Consider the following 21602-nt stretch of genomic DNA (forward strand, 5'->3'; position numbering starts at 1 on the left):
ATGCTCCCTTTGGGCAGTGTATGTGAGAGAGCTCAGCGCCGGCTGTTCCCGTCCAGCCTCAGCCTATAAGTGGAGGCTATTGATGGAAGCATGCTGCCGCCTTAACACTGCTCTAGACATGAAGTCAGTTAACCCGACAGGAATGAATGGAACGACACAGTCCTGAGAAACTGGGCTGTTAGTTACGCTCCTCATTGCTGTGGCTGCAGCACCTTTTTTATTCTCCCATATCCTCATCACACCCCACTCCTGCCCCCCTCCTCTCTTCCTTCCTCTCTCCCCCCCTCTCCTGCCCCCCTCTTCTCTCTCTCCTGCCCCCTTTTTCTCTCTCTCCCTCCCTCTCCTTCCTCCCGCCCTCTCTCTCCTGCCCCCCTTCTCTCTCTCTCTCTCTCTCTCTCGCTCTCTCTTGCTCTCTCTCTCTTGCTATCTCTCACTCTCTCTCTCTCCTGCTCCCCTTCTCTCTCTCTCCTTCTCCCCTTCTCTCTCTCTCTCCCTCTCTCTCCCTCTCTCTCCTGCCCCCTTCTCTCTCTCTCTCTCTCTCTCTCTCTCTCTCTCTCTCTCTCTCTCTCTCTCTCTCTCTCTCTCTCTCTCTCTCTCTCTCTCTCTCTCTCTCTCTCTCTCTCTCTCTCTCTCTCTCTCTCTCTCTCTCTCTCTCTCTCTCGCTCTCTTCCGCTCCCTGTCTCTCTCTCTCTCTCTCTCTCTGTCTCTCTCTCTCTCTGTCTCTCCCTCTCTCCTGCCCCCTTTCTCTCTCTCTCTCTCTCTCCCTCTCTCTCTCTCTCTCTCTCCTGCTCCCCTTCTCTCTCTCTCTCCTGCTCCCCTTCTCTCTCTCTCTCCTTCTCCCCTTCTCTCTCTCTCTCCCTCTCTCTCCCTCTCTCTCCTGCCCCCTTTCTCTCTCTCTCTCTCTCTCTCTCTCTCTCTCTCTCTGTCTCTCTCTGTCTCTCTCTGTCTCTCTCTGTCTCTCTCTGTCTCTCTCTGTCTCTCTCTCTCTCTCTCTCTCTCTCTCTCTCTCCCTGTCTGTCTCTCTCTCTCTCTCTCTCTCTCTCTCTCTGTCTCTCTCTGTCTCTCTCTGTCTCTCTCTCTCGCTCTCTCCCTCTCTCTCTCTCTCTCTCTCTCTCTCCCGCTCTCTCTCTCTCTCTGTCTCTCTCTCAAATTCAAATTCAAATTCAAGCTGCTTTATTGGCATGAAAAACATTGTGTCAATATTGCCAAAGCAACAATGTATACAATATACATTGTAATAAAATTATAAACAATGACAAATAATAATATAGAATGGCAGTAAATAATAATACAAAATTAAATATAAAAATAGTAAAATAAAATAAATAACAGTCAATAATCGAATGTAATGTAATAAAAAACTTACTAACTTATAACTAAATAACAGTCATCTTCACCATTACATCGGTACTACAACTACTATCATCATTACCACTACTACCACCACCACCATCATTAAACTGCTATCATTACCATTACCACCCATACCATTACTACTTGGAATGATAAACAACAATAATAATAGTAATAACAATAACAGTAATAACAATAATAGTAATAATAAGTAAGTTACTGCTTACTCTCTCTCCCTCTCTCTCCTGCCCCCCTTCTCTCTCTCTCTCTCTCTCTCTCTCTCTCTCTCTCCCTCTCTCCTGCCCCCTTTCTCTCTCTCTCTCTCTCTCTCTCTCTCTCTCTCTCTCTCTCTCTCTCTCTCTCTCTCTCTCTCTCTCTCTCCCTCTCTCCTGCCCCCTTTCTCTCTCTCTCTCTCTCTCTCTCTCTCTCTCCCTCTTCAAGGGATGAAAGGTAGAAACAAAAAAGGAGAAGTAAGGAGGCTTTATACGTTGCTGTGTAAAGGAAACCTATTGACGCTGACCTCTTTATTTCTGTAGTAAAACAAGTTACTGATGATGGATGAAACGTAGCACATTGGAGTAAGATGATCTTATTAGTCTGGAATTGCATCCTTGTGTGAATAGTGGTGTGTGTTTCTGGCATTGTGTTTTCAGGGAGAATTATCAAGCTATTCACTTTAAAATTATGTTTTACTCTGATGCCTCTGTGGTGGTTTGTGATGGTTTCTTCTCTGTGTGTGTGTGTTTGTGAATACAGGTGATCCATTATTCACTCTTTTACATGAGAGAAAAGTGAGCAGAAAGGGAGAGTGAGAAAGACAGTGGAGAATGCAGAAACTGAATCAACTCTCCAGCTCTCCATAATGTTAGTTTATTAACTGAATGCCTCTTAGCCCTCTCCTCACTGTGTTCCATTTTCTCTCTCTCTCTTTTCTCTCCTCCACCACATAGGCCTTCCTTCCCCGTCTCTCCCCAAGATGCAGTTTGTTTCGTTTCAGCAGGGCTGCCTGTCTCATGCTGCTTAATTCAAATAAGGCTGGGAGTGATAATTCCCTTTTCACTCGTCCTCAGTCCTGCCTCGGCAGGCAACCAACAAACCTGTCCGTAGCCATGGCAATGGAAGGGGGGCTGGGGGTGGGGGGGGCTTGTTTCCCCTTTCTCGGCTCCCATCTCCCAGCCAAATTGGTTCAGTCCTGGCAATTATGTATTTGTCTCCCACCCCTCACCCATCAACTCACCCCACAGCCCCCCTGTACTCCCCCCCCCCCTGTACCCCCCATCTCAATAAATGTTCTCACCTAAATTACACTGTACAATCCCCCCCCACACACACACACACACACACACACACACACACACACACACACCAATTATCTCTCTACATACCATTTCATCAAACATGTTGTACGGGGATGGATGGGCAGTAGGATACCGGGGTAAGAAGAGGGGCGATGGTGGTGATGGGGTTCCTAACCCTCCATCCTGTTGTGTTTTGATTGACCTGACCCCATCTGGACACTTCCTGTATGGCTGCATCACAAATGGTACCCCCATATAGTGCACTACAGGCCCCTTGTCTAAAATAGCATACTACATGGGGAATGGGGGACAGCTTGTGTTTTATAGCTGAATATTGATTTCACCAGATGAGCCCCGTCTCCCCCTGTCTCACCCATGTAGCCGTCAAATGGGAAATGAGGCATCAAGCATCCCTCCCTCACTCCTCAACAGATGGAGGTGGAGGATTAGGGGGGGGGGGGGGGGGGGGGGTATTAATCACGGTGCAAAAAGGTGTGAGGAATTAAGATAACTAGCCTGGTATGTATATTTACTGTAGGTGTTTAGTTTATTATTTATTATGGTTATGAGCTTACATTCAGAACAGCTCTAACTGTAATGCAATCAATAGTATTACAGAACAGGTGACATCACAGTATGTAAACAGACATATGGCTACAGACAGACAGGGATAATATGTAACAAATCCCACTTGCTGTCTGGGCTTTCTGTCTGGGCTTTCTGTCTGGCGTTTCTGTCTGGCGTTTCTGTCTGGCGTTTCTGTCTGGCATTTCTGTCTAGGTACTTGTCCCTTCACCTCTATCTGAAGAAGTGAGTGAGTGAGTGAGTGAGTGAGTGAGTGAGTGAGTGAGTGAGTGAGTGAGTGAGTGAGTGAGTGAGTGAGTGAGTGAGTGAGTGAGGGAGGGAGGGAGGGAGGGAGGGAGGGAGGGATGGAGTGAGGGAGGGAGGGAGGGAGGGAGGGAGGGAGGGAGGGAGGGAGGGAGGGAGGGAGGGAGGGAGGGAGGGAGGGAGGGATGGAGTGATGGATGGAGTGATTGATGGAGTGAGGGAGGGAGTGATTGATGGAGGGAGGGAGTGATTGATGGAGTGAGGGAGGGAGTGAAGGAGGGGGGGAGTGAGTGAAGGAGGGGTGGACTGAGTGAAGGAGGGAGGGAGGGATGGAGTGAGTGAAGGAGGGAGGGATGATGGAGTGAGTGAAGGAGGGATGGAGTGAGTGAAGGAGGGAGGGATGGAGTGAGTGAAGGAGGGATGGAGAGAGTGAAGGAGGGATGGAGGGATGGAGTGAGGGAGGGAGGGAGGGATGGAGTGAGTGAGGGAGGGAGGGATGGAGTGAGTGAGGGAGGGAGGGAGGGATGGAGTGAGTGAGGGAGGGATGGGAGAGAAATAAGGAGTATGAGGCCTAAATGGAACTGAAGGTAAAAAAGGATCCTATGCAGGGTACTCTACTTTCCTCCCGCTCTGACTGTCGTCATCAAAGCTTCAATCTTTATCTGGATCCTCAGAGGATCTGAGAGTGTTGATGTGTGGTTAATGTACGTATGCATCAGTATTAGAGGTCGACCGATTAATCGGAATGGCCGATTAATCAGGGCCGATTTCAAGTTTTCATATCAATCGGAAATCAGTATTTTTGGACAACGATTTGGCTGATTTTTTAAATTTGATTATTTTTTTATTTTTTTATACCTTTATTTAATCTTTATTTAACTAGGCAAGTCAGTTAAGAACACATTCTTATTTTCAATGACAGCCTAGGAACGGTGAGTTAACTGACTCGTTCAGGGGCAGAACGACAGATTTTTACCCTGTCAGCTCGGGGGATTCAATCTTGCAACCTTACAGTTAACTAGTCCAATGCTCTAACCACCTGATTACATTGCACTTCACGAGTAGCCTGCCTGTTACGCGAATGCAGTAAGCCAAGGTAAGTTGCTAGCTAGCATTAAACTTATCTTATAAAAAACAATCAATCAATCATAATCACTAGTTAACTACACATGGTTGGTGATATTACTAGTTTATCTAGCGTGTCCTGCGTTGCATGTAATCGATGCGGTGCGTATCGTTGCTCCAATGTGTACCTAACCATAAACATCAATGCCTTTCTTAAAATCAATACACAGAAGTATATATTTTTCAACCTGCATATTTAGCTAAAATAAATCCAGGTTAGCAGGCAATAAGTGTTCATTCAGTATTGTTGGAATTGTCATAAAAAAATCGGCCAATTAATCGGTATCGGCTTTTTTGGTCCTCCAATAATCGGTATCGGTGTTGAAAAATCATAATCGGTCGACCTCTAATCAGTATGCAAACCAAACAAATGCTAAAAGAGATTAAATATAAAATGTCTCTCTCCATCTCCCTCACTCCTTCTCTCATCTCCCTCGCTCCTCTCTCTCCATCTCCCTCGCTCCCGCTCTCTCGATTCAATTTCATTGGGCTTTATTGGCGTGGGAAACGTGTTTACATTGTCAAAGCAGTGAAATAAACAAAATTGAGAAGACACAAATCATCAACAAAAACTATTTGAATTTAACTGTAAATATTGCACTTAAAATTTTGAAAAAATCTACATGCTTTAAGTGTTATTATCAGCTCTGGTTGTAATATGAATAGTAGAGGAAGATATATAAACAGAAAAATATAGGTTGTATTTACAATGCTGTTTGTGCTCCACTGGTTGACATTTTCTCATGGCGGCGGGCCACAAATCTTGATGCTGTGATTGCACCTTGTGGTATTTCCCAGATATGGGAGTTTATCAATGTTTGAGTTGTTTTCAAATTCTGTGTGAAATATGTGTCTCTATGGTCATACATTTGTCAGGTGGTTAAGAAGCCCAGTTTGGTTTCCACCTCATTTTGTGGGCAGTGGACACTAACCTGTCTTCTCTTGACAGCCAGGTCTGCCTATGGTAGCCTCGCTCAATAGTCTGTATATAGTCAAGGAGTTTCTTAATTTTGGGTAGTCACAGTGTTCAGGTATTCTGCCACTGTGTACTCTCTGTTTAGGGTCAGAGGTACATTCCAATATGCTCCGTTTTTTTGGTTGATACTTTCCAGTGTGTCAAATAGTTATCTTTTTGTTTTCTCATCATTTGGTTGGGTCTAATTGTGTTGCTGTCCTGGGGCTATGTGGGCTCTGTTTGTGTTTGTGAACAGAGCCCCAGAACCAGCTTGCTGAGGGGACTCTTTTTTTCGAGGTTCATTTCTCTGTAGGTGAGGGCTTTGTGGTGGAATGTGTGGGCATTGCTTCCTTTTAGGTGGTTGTAGAATTTAACAGCTCTTTTCTGGACTTTGATCACAAGTATAGTCTTAATTCTGCTCTGCATGCATTGTTTTGGGTTTTTTGTTATACACAGTGTAATTTTGCAGAATTCTGCATGCAGAAACCCTAACCCATTTTGTAAATTATTGGTTGGTGATTGGACCCCAGCACTCACAACCATAGAGGGCTATGTATGGGTACTATAACTGATTAAAGCGTTTTTTTGCCAGATCCTAATTGGGATGTCGACTTTTATGTTCCTTTCAATAGCATAGAAGCCCCTTCTTGCCTTGCCTCTTGGATCGTTCACAGCCTTGTGGAAGTTACCTGTGGTGTTGATGTTTAGGCCGAGGTAGGTATTATTATGTGTGTGCTCTAGTGCAACAGTGTCTAGATAACATTTGTATTTGTGGTCCTGGGAACTGGACCTTTTTTGGAACACCATTGTTTTTGTCTTACTGAGATTTAAAGTCAGGGCCCAGGTCTGACAGAATCGGTGCAGAAGATCTGGGTGCTGCTGTAGGTTGGGGACAGAAGCACCAGATCATCAGCAAAGAGTAGACATTTGTTTTCCAAGTCCAGTAGGGTGAGGCCGGGTGTTGCAGACTTCTATTGCCCTCGCCAATTCATTCATATACATGTTGAAGCGGATGAGGCTCAAGCTGCATCCTTGTCTTACCCCACGGCCCTGAGGAAAGAAATCCGTGTTTATTGCACATTTTTTAACTGCACACTTGTTGTTTGTAGACATTGATTTTATAATGTAATATGTGGTCTGTCATATGCTGTCTTGGTAGGAAGCCAATTAGACATTTGCTCAGGACATTGTTTTCACTGAGGAAATGTTGAAGTCTGCTGTTAATAATGGTACCGGAGGAGATGGCTGCCGTTTAACGGTCCCCTAACAGATTGTGCTATTGTGTATGTTTTTTCGCGTTATTTGGTACTTATTTTGTACAATGTTTCTGCCACCGTCTCTTATGACCGAAAAGAGCTTCTAGAAATCAGGACAGCGATGACTCACCCCCGACTGGATTTAAAAAAATTATTTAACGAGTTGGACGCAACAGATTTACTCCAGACACCAGTCAAGGCCCTCATCCCCATCATTCGCAGGAGAAAGAGACAGAGATATCGGCGACGTAAGGATCCGACAGCGAGTTGGTAATCTGCCTTTACTATCGGTCCTATTAGCCAACGTACAATCATTGGATAATAAAATAGACGAACTCTGAGCACGTATATCCTACCAACGAGACATTAAAAACTGTAATATCTTAAGTTTCACCGAGTCGTGGCTGAACGACGACATGAATAACATACAGCTGGCGGGTTTTACGCTTTTTTTGCAGGATAGATCTGCTGCCTCTGGTAAAACAAGGGGGTGTGGTCTGTGTATATTTGTAAACAGCAGCTGGCGCATGAAATCTAAGGAAGTCTTGAGGTTTTGCTCGCCTGAGGTAGAGTATCTCATGATAAGCCGATTTGAATGTCATTGAGAAAACAGAGTAGTGTCAAAGATGTATTTTCCGCAAACATCCTTTCTGAATTAAAAGTAATCCACGAAGTAATCATTATAGTTTTTCAAAAGTATCTGTAATCTGATTACAATATTTTTGCTGGTAACGTAACAGATTACAGTTACCGATTATTATTTTTTGTAATCCATTACATGTAATGCAATGTACAGACCCAGTGTGCGACAGAACTGCAGGAGCTGTTTGTTGTTTTGTCGGAGTTGTGTGTAGGGGGGCATATTTGGGAGGGAATGTTGTCACCTCCAGGTAGGCGTTTGTCCCCCTTTGTGCTGAGAATGTTGGGTTCCTGTCCAGTTCTGGCATTTAGGTCACCACAGGCTAGTATGTGTCCCTGGGTCTGGAAATGATTGAGCTCCCCCTCTAGGATGGATACACCTGATACTCTCTCTCCATCTCCCCCTCTCTCCATATCCCCCTCTCTCCATCGCTCTCTCTCTCCATCTCTCCCTGTAGTCATTCATCTTCCTGGCCTGTATGGTGGCTGCAGGGCTGGGCCTGAACCTGCTCTGCCTGGCCATCTACCTGAGCTGCCTGTGCTGCTGTCGGAAAGACGAGGAGGAGAGCAAGAGCCCCAACTCCTGCTGTGTCACCTGGTCTGCCGTCACCGCCGGACTCCTCAGCTGGTGAGGAACAATTACTAACCTACTGTGTGTTTACAGTCTCCTCTCTCTGTTCTGGGACTAGGGCGCTGGCTCATAGTCCTCATGTCTGTTCTGGGACTAGGGTGCTGGCTCATAGTCCTCATGTCTCTTTCTGGGACTAGGACGCTGGCTCATAGTCCTGATCTCCACAGGCATAATTACAGTAGGCGGCCGCAGCACTCCAAATGTTTAGTAAAAGACAAGAAAGAAGTCACCTTAATTTTTGCCTTCTTGGTGTTTCTCGAGATAGCTCTTGAATGAAAGTAAACTTCACAACTGTGCTGTTTACCCCTTTTGTTTCCCCTCGTCATTAATTGATGTTATTATATATCAAGAAAAGTTATTAAAATGACATTAGCTGAGTGAATACCCTTTGATCAAAGGAGCCAAACTCAAATTTACTTCAAAGGAAAGCTGTTTTTTTTTTTACTACTTCACTCTCTCTTTGTGGTAAAACTTGACAGACATTAATCATCTAATAGAATTTGTCAGCCAATAGGGCCTGCGGGGAATCCCTTGGCATTGTGTGTTACATCATTTGATCTGTACTGGTAAGGTGTCCCAAATGGCACCCTATTCCCTATTTAGAACACTACTTTTGACTGGGATTTATAGGGCTCTGGTCAAAAGTAGTGCATTATGTAGGGAATAGGGTGTCATTTGGGATTCAGACGAGATGGTCGTCCACACAAAGTGCCCTAATTGAATCTATTTGGAGGAGTGGGAACTTGTGTCCTTCATCTTGTGACAGTCATCATCTCAACCCAGTGCTCTGCTCTTATTGAGTTATGCTGGCCACTGGCATTCCCTCTCGTCAGCCATCACACACACACGTCTGCCATCCTCCTCGTTGTAGGGTTAAGTGCAGTAGTGGGATCGCTGTTTACCAACAGAGACATTACTGTAGGTGTCGCCATGTGTTTTTTTTTAAAGATGGCCTTTTTAAAGGCCCTAGGATCCATGTGTACAGGGATGGTCGACCAGTCACTGGGACGACAACGCAACTTGGGATGAGGGTAGGTTTTAGCTGGTGGGATATTGGAGGATAATTGGAAGTTTACTTAGTTGCAGCTACAGAGGACCGAGCATGCCCCCATTCTCATCAATGGGGCTGTAGTGGAGCAGGTTGAGTGCTTCAAGTTCCTTGGTGTCCACATCACCAACAAACTAACATGGTCCAAGCACACCAAGACAGTCGTGAAGAGGGCATGACAAAATATATTCCCCCTCAGGAGACTGGAAAGATTTGGCATGGGTCCTCAGATCCTCAAAAGGTTCTACAGCTGCACCATCGAGAGCATCCTGACTGGTTGCTTCACTGCCTGGTATGGCGACTGCTCGGCCTCCGACCGCAAGGCACTACAGAGGGTAGTGCGTACGGCCCAGTACATTACTGGGGCCAAGCTTCCTGCCATCCAGGATCTCTATACCAGGCGGTGTCAGAGGAAGGCCCTAAAAGTTGTCATAGACTCCAGCCACTCTAGTCATAGACTATTCTCTCTGCAACCGCACGGCAAGCGGTACCGGAGTGCCAAGTCTAGGTCCAAGAGGCTTCTAAACAGCTTCTACCCTCAAGCAATAAGACTCCTGAACGTCTAATCAAATGGCTACCCAGACTATTTGCATTGCCCCCCTCTTTTACACCGCTGCAACTCTCTGTTGTTATCATCTATGCATAGTCACTTTAATAACTCTACCTACATGTACATATTACCTCAACTAACCGGTGCCCCCGCACATGGACTCTGTACCGGTACCCCCCTTTGTATAGTCTCGATATTGTTATTTTACTGCTGCTCTTTAATTACTTGTTACTTTTATTTCTTAATCTTAATCATATTTTTTTTAAACTGCATTGTTGGTTAGGGGCTCCTAAGTAAGCATTTCACTGTTTTATTCGCCGCATGTGACTAATACAATTTGATTTGATTTGAGTATGCTTAACAGTGCAGATATCATGATACAGCTATATGGACACTCATTTATCATGATACTTCTTAATGGTAAGTTTACAAACATATATTATGGTAAGTATAATCAAACCTTGTATCTCATTTTGGTAAGTGGTGAAATAAGTATAGCTAGTTATAATTGTAATGGCTTAGCAGATAATAAGAAAAGACGATCAGTCTTTACCTGGCTAAAAGAGAAGGAATATAATGTCTATTGTTTTCGGGAAATGTACTATTCCCATGGGCAAGAAACTCAAAAGGGGTGATGATATTAATTAACAATAATTTTGATCAGAATGTGCAATCTGTTCAAACAGGTCTGCAAGGAAGATGTATCATTTTAAATATGCTCTTGGACCATAAACAGATTTGGCTCATTAATCTACAGTACCAGTCAAAAGTTTGGACTCACCTACTGATTCCAGGGTTTTTCTTTATTTTTACTATTTTCTACATTGTAGAATAATAGTGAAGACATCAAAACTATAAATAACACATATGGAATCATGTAGTAACCAAAAAAGTGTTAAACAAATCCAGATATATTTTGATTTGTTGAACACTTTTTTGGTTACTACGTGATTCCATATGTGTTATTTCATGGTGTGTCAACTTTTGACTGGCACTGTATACACATACAAAAAAATACATGGGGGGATTGGAAATGATGCAGACAATTGCATTGATGGAAGCCACAATCTGGAATATTAAATCTGATCTACTCCCCAAAAAATGTAAAATAAATAGAGCCATTACTTAACCCTTTTAGTTCACTGCTGTAGGCGGTTGCATAGACACCGGCACAATAATGAATCTCCTTGAGTCAAAGGGGTATATTGTTACACTATATTTGAACCACACTGACACCACCTAAGGCTGAACAGTTATACCCTAACAGTTAGTTATACCCTAATTGTACATGATTAAGTGTCTTGTCAGCCACATTTAGTCAGTGTTTTCTCTCTGCTCAGATATCCAGCTGTGTCTCATCAACTGTACTTTAGTCAGAAGACTGAGTTAAAACACACTTAAATGTTCATTAAGTTTGACTACATTATATAAGCCTGTGGCTGAAATGGAGAGTGGGTCAACTGTACTACTGCCACTCGTTTTAACAATTTATGAAGTGGAATTATTTTGGGAGGTGCATGAAAGCCATCACCCCTGGCCTGCACAAGGTTGGATAAGTGCCTTTAAACTCTTGAGTCCCAACAGTGTTGTCCCAAAGGAATCATTTTTACCCAAAAGGCTGAATATTTTGGTTTTGTTCATAAGAAGACTGTTACGGATACAAGTATTCTGTGTGTATCCTGTGTGTTTCTTTTCTCTCCTTCTCCCCTACTCACAGGTGACCATCATCATTCCCCAATTAGTCATCAATCAGTCGCTAATCAGAAGACACCTGCTCCTTTTCTCCTACCCAATCACAGTCCCTTTCCCTTGGTTTAAAAACCCTGTTAGTTGTTTTCTCTAGAGCAATCTCTCTGTAATGCCATATGTCTGTAGATCTCGTGTGTGGTTGAGGATACATGTCACTTTGTCCCCACCTGTGAGTATTGTTTTTGGTTATGGTGTTTGAGTGTTTGTTTGATGGTGGGAAAAGGGGATAACCAGACAGGTTGTCCATGGGCATACACTACCCGTAGGTAAACTTTGTTAAATACACTAGTTAGAACTGGGCGGACCACCCACTGTATTTTTGGTTAGTTAGTTAGCTGTTGTTGAAATAGGCTAGTCTAGTTTAGGGGTGTTTTTGGATTATTATTCTTTCAGCTCAGCCCAGCTCAGCCCCTTTTCCTGCCCCCCCCCCCCCCCCCCCACCACCACCATTACCGTGTGTTTAGAAATAAACCCTGAGTGTTTGATGGTAATTAAGTTGTCTGTGTTATTTCGTTCTCACCGTTACTTTGTCACTGTTACACTTTGCATGAGTTATGTTACGGGTCTCGTTACCATCCCCCCCTAGACTGTCGGGCCAAAGGGATTTGTAACAAAGACTTATTATGTTCTCCTTTTCAACATCAAAAAGACTGTCACAACCGATATAGAAGACATGACAACCTTTTCTGACCTCCACGAAAGGAAATTTGACTTCAGTTAGTCTTTTTAATAATATCATCCGCTTAAATGTATTACACATGAGGGTGTTTTTTTCCTCTCAGATGAGGATGCTTTGAGACGTCATCCTCCTCTCTGATTCGCTGAGCATTTCTTCCCAAATGAGACAGAAACGTGTGCGTCCCAAACAGCAACTGAGCCATCTGTTGTTGTACTAATTCAGTCTCCTAGCAGCTAGTATAATGTGATATTTATTGTGGAATTTCCGGGTTGTGGACCGCCTCCGTTCAGCCTGGCTGTGCTGTCGATGGATGGAGTCTTTTGTAATGTTATTACAGTGGCCAGATCCTGGGTTGTGGAGATGTGCTACACAGCTGTCTCCTTCAATGTGTGAAATGAGATGTATGTCTTTAGATGTATCTGTCTTTAGAGAGACTCATTGGTGCTCCTTTGTTTTGAAACTGTAGTGGTGGCAGATAGATACAGTTGAAGTTTACATACACCTTAGCCAAATACATTTAAACTCAGTTTTTCACAATTCCAGACATCAGGGCTTTGTGATGGCCACTCTAATACCTTGACTTTGTTGTCCTTAAGCCATTTTGCCACAACTTTGGAAGTATGCTTTGGGTCATTGTCCATTTGGAAGATGCATTTGCGACCAAGCTTTAACTTCCTGACTGATGTCTTGAGATGTTGCTTCAATACATCCATATCATTTTCCTCCCTCATGATGGCGTCTATTTTGTGAAGTGCACCAGTCCCTCCTGGAGCAAAGCACTCCCACAACATGATGCTGCCACCCCCGTGCTTCACGGTTGGGATGGTGTTCTTCGGCTTGCAAGCCTCCCCCTTTTTCCTCCAAACATAACAATGGTCATTATGGCCAAACAGTTCTATTTTTGTTTTATCAGACCAGTGGACATTTCTCCATGTGCAGTTGCAAACCGTAGTGTGGCTTTTTATGGCGGTTTTCGAGCAGTGGCTTCTTCCTTGCTGAGCGGCCTTTCAGGTAATGTCGATATAGGACTCGTTTTGCTGTGGATATAGATACTTTTGTACCTGTTTCCTCCAGCATCTTCACAAGATCCTTTGCTGTTAAGGGATTGATTTGCACTTTTCGCACCAAAGTACGTTCATCTCTAGGAGACAGAACGTGTCTCCTTCCTGAGCGGTATGATGGCTGCGTGGTCCCATGGTGTTTATACTTGCGTACTATTGTTTGTACAGATGAATGTGGTACCTTCAGGCGTTTGGAAATTGCTCAAGGATGAACCAGACTTGTGGAGGTCTACAATTTTTTTTCTGAGGTCTTGGCTGATTTATTTTGATTTTCCCATGATGTCAAGCAAAGAGGCACTGAGTTTGAAGGTAGGCCCTGAAATACATCCACAGGTACACCTCCAATAGGCTAATTGACATCATTTGAGTCAATCAGAAGCTTCTAAAGCCATGACATCTTCTGGAATTTTCCAAGCTGTTTAAAGGCAGTCAACTTAGCGTATGTAAACTTCTGACCCACTGGAGTTGTGATACAGTGAAATAATCTGTCTGTTAAACAATTGTTTACAGATTACTTGTGTCATGCACAAAGTAGATGTCCTAACAGACTCCAATTTAAGTGTATGTAAACTTCCGACTTCAACTGTAGATACTAATCCCATTACTTTGACATATTGTGTCAGACTAGCTTTACATTTTCACATTCATTTTGTGACTGGAAGTGGTATTTATTTTATTCAGCTTTTATTGTGATGGTAGCATACAGTTGATGTTAATGACATAACTGCTAACTAGACCTCGGAGATAGGCTATTAGAGCATTACTCTCTCTCCCCCTATTTTTCATCTCTCCTTGTGATGCTGTTGCATGCTAGCTGCTGATCTGTTGTGGTGTACTGTTATTGTCGTCCGTGACGTCGCATGTAGAAGCTGGCTGTGTAGTCCTGGGTTCTGCCTCCCATCATTAGCACACAGACGCTGACCAATTAACCCCATGTAACCTGCATGAAGGCTGTGCGTGAGAGGAGGGAGACAAATGATAGTGTCCTAACTCATGTCACTTTTATGAGCTCTTCCAGACGGTTCTATTACAGTTCCGCTTTGCCAACATGGAAGGATGCTGATTACAAACTGGACAATTGTTTTCCTATTCATGTCCATCTGTCAGAGATAAAAGATTAAAAGCCTTTTTATGTGGTTTTCACTCTCTATTTCAGGGGATATATTTTCAGCCTACAGCTTTTTAAAATAGTTTGTTTTGTTCATTCCCTGAACATCAATAATTATTTTTGGAACAGCTTTTATGGGCAATTATTATTTTTGGATAAGACTTTTATGGGTGTATTTTGGCTACATCAACTGAGTTTTGTGGTATAGTAGCCAGCATTGAGGATAGTATGCCTCAATGGTCAAGTTGTTGCCCGACTCGATGTGCAGGCTTCGCATCAACCAATGGTTGCATGCCACATCATTGACTGTCCAGTCAGGCATTCGATGGCTGTATCATATGTGGTTAGCTGATATGTTAAATACATTTTCAGGCGTTGTAAGATCTGGTATGCATTTGCTGTGTGGTCAGATACGAACTCAATATTTACTTTATTGCATTGTGTTGGAGTTGTCTGTCTTAGGACCCCCAGGGGAGGTAATCCGTCTTAGGACCCCCAGGGGAGGTAATCCGTCTTAGGACCCCCAGGGGAAGTGAATGGACCCCCAGGGGAAGTGAATGGACCCAGGACCCCCAGGGGAAGTGATCCGTCTCAGGACCCCCAGGGGAAGTGATCCGTCTCAGGACCCCCAGGGGAAGTGATCCGTCTCAGGACCCCCAGGGGAAGTGATCCGTCTCAGGACCCCCAGGGGAAGTGTGTGCATACATAATACCAATGAGTTATTGTCTGTATCTGGCTGGCATATCATGTGTGCTACAATGGTAAATATTAAATCTCTATCCCTCTAGACCCTGCCATAGAGAACATGCGTCACTGTGATCTAATCAAAGTTAAAGAGTACTTGTATACACCCGTGCAAGCACGGAAGCACACACACACAAAGAGAAATGCATGTGTAGAAGTTGGAGATGGAGTTCTGATTCTCTCTCTGAATGTCCTCTCTATCATCCTCTTTTCCAGTTTGTGCGTCATGGACATGACAGGACCACAGACGTTTTCTATGCACATACTCAGTCAAATTAGGCCAGGGGCCGTATGTGTCAAGAGTCTCGGAGTGCGGATTTAGAATCAGTTTGCCCTTTAGATCACAATGAATATGATTTGACGGACGGAAGGGACCTGGTCCTAGATCAGTTTGTATGGCGCATGAGACAATCTAGTCTGTCTGATGGCCACCAGATATTTATCTGAGTTAAGAGTTCTAAACTCAGCAAAAAAGGAAACGTCCTCTCACTGTCAACTGCGTTTATTTTCAGCAAACTTAACATGTGTAAATATTTGTATGAACAACTGAGACAAATTGAACAAGTTCCACAGACATGTGACTAACAGAATTTGATTAATGTGTCCCTGAACAAAGGAGGGGGGGTCAAAATCAAAAGTAACGGTCAGTGTCTGGTGTGGCCACCAGCTGCATTAAGTACTGCAGTGCATATCCTCCTCATGGACTGCACCAGATTTGGCAGGTCTTGCTGTGAGATGTTACCCCACTCTTCCACCAAGGCTCCTGCAAGTTCCTGGACAGTTCTGGGGGGAATGGCCCTAGCCCTCACCCTCCAATTCAACAGGTCCCAGACGTTCTCAATGGGATTGAGATCCGGGCTCTTCGCTGGCCATGGCAGAACACTGACATTCCTGTCTTGCAGGAAATCAGGCACAGAACGAGCAGTATGGCTGGTGGCATTGTCATGCTGGAGGGTCATGTCAGGATGAGCCTGCAGGAAGGGTACCACATGAGGGAGGAGGATGTCTTCCCTGTAACGCACAGCATTGAGATTGCCTGCAATGACAACAAGCTCAGTCCGATGATGCTGTGACACACCACCCCAGACCATGACGGACCCTCCACCTCCAAATCAGTCCCGCTCCAGAGCACAGGCCTCGGTGTAACGCTTATTCCTTAGATGATAAACGCAAATCCGACCATCACCCCTGGTGAGACAAAACCGTGACTCGTAAGAGAAGAGCACTTTTGCCAGTCCTGTCTGGTCCAGCGACGGTGGGTTTGTGCCCATAGGCGACGTTGTTGCCGGTGATGTCTGGTGAGGACCTGCCTTACAAGAGGCCTACAAGCCCTCAGTCCAGCCTCTCTCAGCCTATTGCAGACAGTCTGAGCACTGATGGAGGGATTGGCGGTTCCTGGTGTAACAGTTGTTGTTGCCATCCTGTACCTGTCCCACAGGTGTGATGTTCAGATGTACTGATCCTGTGCAGGTGTTGTTACACGTGGTCTACCACTGCGAGGACGATCAGCTGTCTGTCCTGTCTCCCTGTAGCTCTGTCTTAGGCGTCTCACAGTACGGACATTGCAATTTATTGCCCTGGCCACATCTGCAGTCCTCATGCCTCCTTGCAGCATGCCTAAGGCACGTTCACATAGATGCGCAGGGACCCTGGGCGTCTTTCTTTTGGTGTATTTCAGAGTCAGTAGAAAGGCCTCTTTAAGGCCCTAAGTTTTCATAACTGACCTTAATTGCCTACCGCCTGTAAGCTGTTCGTGTATTAACGACCGTTCCACAGGTGCATGTTCATTAATTGTTTATGGTTCATTGGTTCATTGAAGCATGGGAAACAGTGTTTAAACCCTTTACAATGAAGATCTGTGAAGTTATTTGGATTTTTATGAATTATCTTTTGAAAGACAGGGTCCTGAAAAAGGCCCATTTCTCTTTTTGCTGAGTTTACTAACTCTCTCTCTCCCTCCATCCATCTTCTCTCTCTCCAGGCCCCTACCATCCTCCTGTTAATGACAATGATTCAGAGATATTTCAGATACAGCGCTTCAAAAGATAGACCTATTTCCTCAGGCTGCTTTAATCTGCTAGACTGTACTTATTTCTTTCCTGGATGTTTTGAGGTTTCTCTGTGCGTCCTAAATGGCACTCTTTACAGTAAACAAAGTAGTGCACTATAAATCCAATAAGGTGCCATTTGGGATGCAGCCTGTGTGTTTCTAACTTCATAGAACTTGTTTAAATACAGGAACATGAAAGGAGGCAGATTCCCGACGGTGTGTTCTTGATACCGGGCTAATGTTTTGGTGTGTAAAGACGCCCCACAGACATGATGTAATGTATCATCAATACTTGATTCATGGTGAGATGCATATTCTGTCTCCTCTCTCTCCATCCCCCCTCTCTCTCCACCCCACTCTCTCTCGCTCTCCATCCCCTTCTTGCCCTCTCTCTCCACCCCCCCCTCTCTCTCATACCCTTTCTCTCCATCCCCTCTCTCTCCGTCCTCTCTCTCATCCCCACTGTCTTTCTCAACCCCTTTCTCCCTTGCTCTTCATCCCCCTCTCTCATCCCCCCTGTCTCTCTATCCCCTCTCTCTCATCCCCTTTCTCTCTCCATACCCCTCTCGCTCTCTTTCTCCATACCCCTCTCGCTCTCACGCCATCCCCTCTCTCGCTCCCCCTTTCTCATCCCTTTTCTCCCTCTCTCTACCCCCCCTGTCTCTAAATACATTTCAAATGTCAAATTATGTGCAAATAGTTAAAGTACAAAAGGGAAAATAAAGAAACATAAAATAAACAATTCTGCAGTCTCAATTTGGTGTTTTTCCCATTTTGTGAGGTATTGGTTGGTGAGTGGACCCCAGACCTCACAAACATAAAGGGCAATGGGTTCTTTAACTGATTCAAGTATTTTTAGCCTGATCCTAACTGGTATGTCGAATGTTATGTTATTTTGATGGCATTGAAGGCCCTTCTTGCGTTGTCTCTCAGATCGTTCACAGCTTTGTGGAAGTTACCTGTGGTGCTGATGTTTAGGCCAAGGTACAGAATGTATAGTTTTGTGTGCTATAGAGCAAGGGTGTCTAGATGGAGTTTGTATTTGTGGTCCTTTCAAGTGGACCTTATTTGGAACACCATTATTTTTGTTACTGTCAGGGCCCAGGTCTGACAGAATCTGTGCAGAAGATGTAGGTGCTGCTGTCGGCCCTCCTTGGTTGGGGACAGATGCACCAGGTCATCAGTAGACATTTTTATTCAGATTCTAGTAGGGTGAGGCTGGGTGCTGCAGACTGTTCTAGTGCCCTCGCCAATTCGTTGATATACATGTCTCTCACTCAATAATGTTGCTCTTGCTGCTGGTGAGTCTCTGATCCACCTCTACGCAGATGACACCATTCTGTATACTTCTGGCCCTTCTTTGGACACTGTGTTAACAACCCTCCAGACGAGCAAAAACTCTCCTTCCGTGGCCTCCAACTGCTCTTAAATACAAGTAAAACTAAATGTATGCTCTTCAACCGATCGCTGCCTGCACCTGCCCGCCCGTCCAGCATCACTACTCTGGACGATTCTGACTTAGAATATGTGGACAACTACAAATACCTAGGTGTCTGGTTAGACTGTAAACTCTCCTTCCAGACTTACATAAAACATCTCCAATCCAAAGTTAAATCTAGAATTGGCTTCCTATTTCGCAACACAGCATCCTTCCATCATGCTGCCAAACATACCCTCGTAAAACTGAAGAGGGGGATGACCGCAGCTGCTTTCCAATCTTTGGAAATCTCAGACGACACGAAAGAGGTTGAACAGGCTAGTAATAGGGGTTGCAACAATTTCGGCAGATAATTTTAGAAAGAAAGGGTCCAGATTGTCTAGCCCGGCTGATTTGTGGGGGTCCAGATTTTGCAGCTCTTTCAGAACATCAGCTGACTGGATTTGGGAGAAGGAGAAATGGGGAAGGCTTGGGCGAGTTGCTGTGGGGGGTGCAGTGCTGTTGACCGGGGTAGGGGTGGCCAGGTGGAAAGCATGGCCACCCGTAGAACAATGCTTATTAAAATTCTCAATTATAGTGGATTTATCGGTGGTGACAGAGTTTCCTATCCTCAGTGCAGTGGGCGGAGGTGCTCTTATTCTCCATGGACTTTACAATGTCCCAGAACTCTTTTGAGTTTGTGTTGCAGGAAGCAAATTTCTGCTTGAAAAAGCTAGCCTTGGCTTCTCTAACTGCCTGTGTATATTGGTTTCTAACTTCCCTAAAAAGTTGCATTCCACGGGGGCTGTTCGATGCTAATGCTGAACGCCACAGGATGTTTTTGTGTTGGTTAAGGGCAGTCAGGTCTGGAGAGAACCAAGGGCTATATCTGTTCCTGGTTCTACATTTCTTGAATGGGGCATGCTTATTTAAGATGGTGAGGAAGGCATTTAAAAAAATAACCAGGCATCCTCTACTGACGGGATGAGGTTGATATCCTTCCAGGATACCCGGGCCAGGTCAATTAGAAAGGCCTGCTCGCTGAAGTGTTTCAGGGAGCATTTGATAGTGATGAGTGGAGGTCGTTTGACTGCTGACCCATTACGGATTCAGGCAATGAGGCAGTGATCGCTGAGATCTTGGTTGAAAACAGCAGAGGTGTATTTAGAGGGCAAGTTGGTTATGATGATATCTATGAGGGTGCCCGTGTTTACGGCTTTGGGGTTGTACCCGGTAGGTTCCTTGATAATTTGTGTGAGATTGAGGGCATCAAGCTTAGATTGTAGGATGGCCGGGGTGTTAAGCATGTCACAGTTTAGGTCACCTAGCAGCACGAGCTCTGAAGATAGATGGGGGGCAATCAGTTCACATATGGTATCCAGAGCACAGCTGGGGGCAGAGGGTGGTCTATAGCAGGCGGCAACAGTGAGAGACTTGTTTTTAGAGAGGTGAATTTTTAAAAGTAGAAGTTCAAATTGTTTGGGTACAGATCTGGATAGTAGGACAGAACTCTGCAGGCTATCTCTGCAGTAGATTACAACACCGCCCCCTTTGGCCGTTCTATCTTGTCTATAACTGTTGTAGTTAGGGATGGAGGTTTCAGAATTATTGGTGGTCTTCCTAAGCCAGGATTCAGACACGGCTAAGACTTCCGGGTTGACAGTGTGCTAAAGCAGTGAATAAAACAAACTTACGGAGGAGGCTTCTAATGTTAACATGCATGAAACCAAGGCTTTTACTGTTATAGAAGTAATCAAAAGAGCGCACCTGGGGAATAGGAGTGGAGCTAGGCACTGCAGGGCCTGGATTCAACTCTAAATTGCCAGAGGAGGAGTAGGATAAGGGTACGGCTGAAAGCCATGAGAATTGGACGTCTAGGACGTCCGGAACAAAGAGTAAAAGGAGCAGGTTTCTGGGGGCGATAAAATAGATTCAAGGTATAGTGTACAGACAAAGGTATGGGTAGGATGTGAATACAGTGGAGGTAAACCTAGGCATTGAGTGATGAAAGAGAGTCTCTAGAAACATCATTGAAACCAGGTGATGTCATCGCATGTGTGGGTGGTGGAACTGAAGGGTTGGATAAGGTATAATGAGCAGTGCTAGAGGCTCTAACGTGAAATAAGCTAATTAACACTAACCAGAACAGCAATGGACAAGGCATATTGACATTAAGGAGAGGCATGCTTAGCCAAGTGATCATAAGGGTCCAGTAAGTAGTGAGGTTGGTTGGGGTCACGGTGATTCAGACAGCTAGCCGAGCCATGGGTAGCAAGCTAGCAGAAGATGGAGGTCTGTTTTTAGCCACCCCGTGCGTTTCCGTCGGTAGATTAGTGGGGTTCCGTGTGGTAGAGGGAACCAATCCAATTGTCAATATAGTTATAGTGGCCCAAGAAGATAGCTGTCTTGAGCATATCGGCTGCTAACGATTAGCGGGCCGCAGTTAGCAGATGGGCGCTCAGGTTACGTCGCGATGGAGGTGCCAGTTGAATAACTCCCTCGGGCAGGTAATGTCGGTATTCCAGTCGCGAAGGCCCGGTGGGGCTCCGCATTGGCAGTAAAACGGGTCCGGATAGGTGATTGTAGCCCAGGAGTGGCTAATGGAACTCTTCAGCTGGCTAGCTCCAGGATAATTGGTGTTTGCTCCGGAATCGACATTAGCCAATAGTCACTCGGATAGCAGCTAGTTAGCTGCCAGATCCAGGTGTAAATGTCCAGAGCTTGCGGTAGAAATCCGGGGATATGGAGAGAAAATAGGTCCGGTATGCTCTGGTCTGAGTCGCGTTGTACTAAACTGGCGATAGCTTTCCGAGCTAAAGGATAGCTGATGACCGCTAGCCGTGGTTAGCTGAATACTAACGTGAGCTGGCTAACTTCTGGCAAGATTCTGTTGTCGATTTCGAATACGAGGTGAATAATACTTTTGGGAAAAAAACAGATCCGCACCACATTTGGTGAGGCGGGTTGCAGGAGAGTGTTTTGAAGTTGAGTTTTTAGAAAAAATATATAAAAAGATATGCGAAGAAAAAGACAAAACGATACAAAACATATATATACTCAGGACAAGACGAGGACAAAGGACGTCTGACTGCTACGCCATCTTGGAAACCT

At 44.8% G+C, this 21602-nt stretch overlaps 1 protein-coding gene across 1 annotated transcript in view; it reads left to right on the forward strand.

Annotated features, from left to right (window-relative positions):
* Positions 1-21602, forward strand: part of ttyh2 (tweety family member 2) — a 106460-nt gene that overhangs the window by 27645 nt on the left and 57213 nt on the right. The window contains exon 2 of the mRNA XM_038990656.1: positions 7913-8082. Coding sequence (XP_038846584.1) covers positions 7913-8082 — 170 coding nt within the window. The remainder of the gene's footprint in view (positions 1-7912; positions 8083-21602) is intronic.

Source organism: Salvelinus namaycush, chromosome 4 (genome assembly GCF_016432855.1).
Source record: "Salvelinus namaycush isolate Seneca chromosome 4, SaNama_1.0, whole genome shotgun sequence".
Classification (NCBI taxonomy): Eukaryota; Metazoa; Chordata; class Actinopteri; order Salmoniformes; family Salmonidae; genus Salvelinus; species Salvelinus namaycush.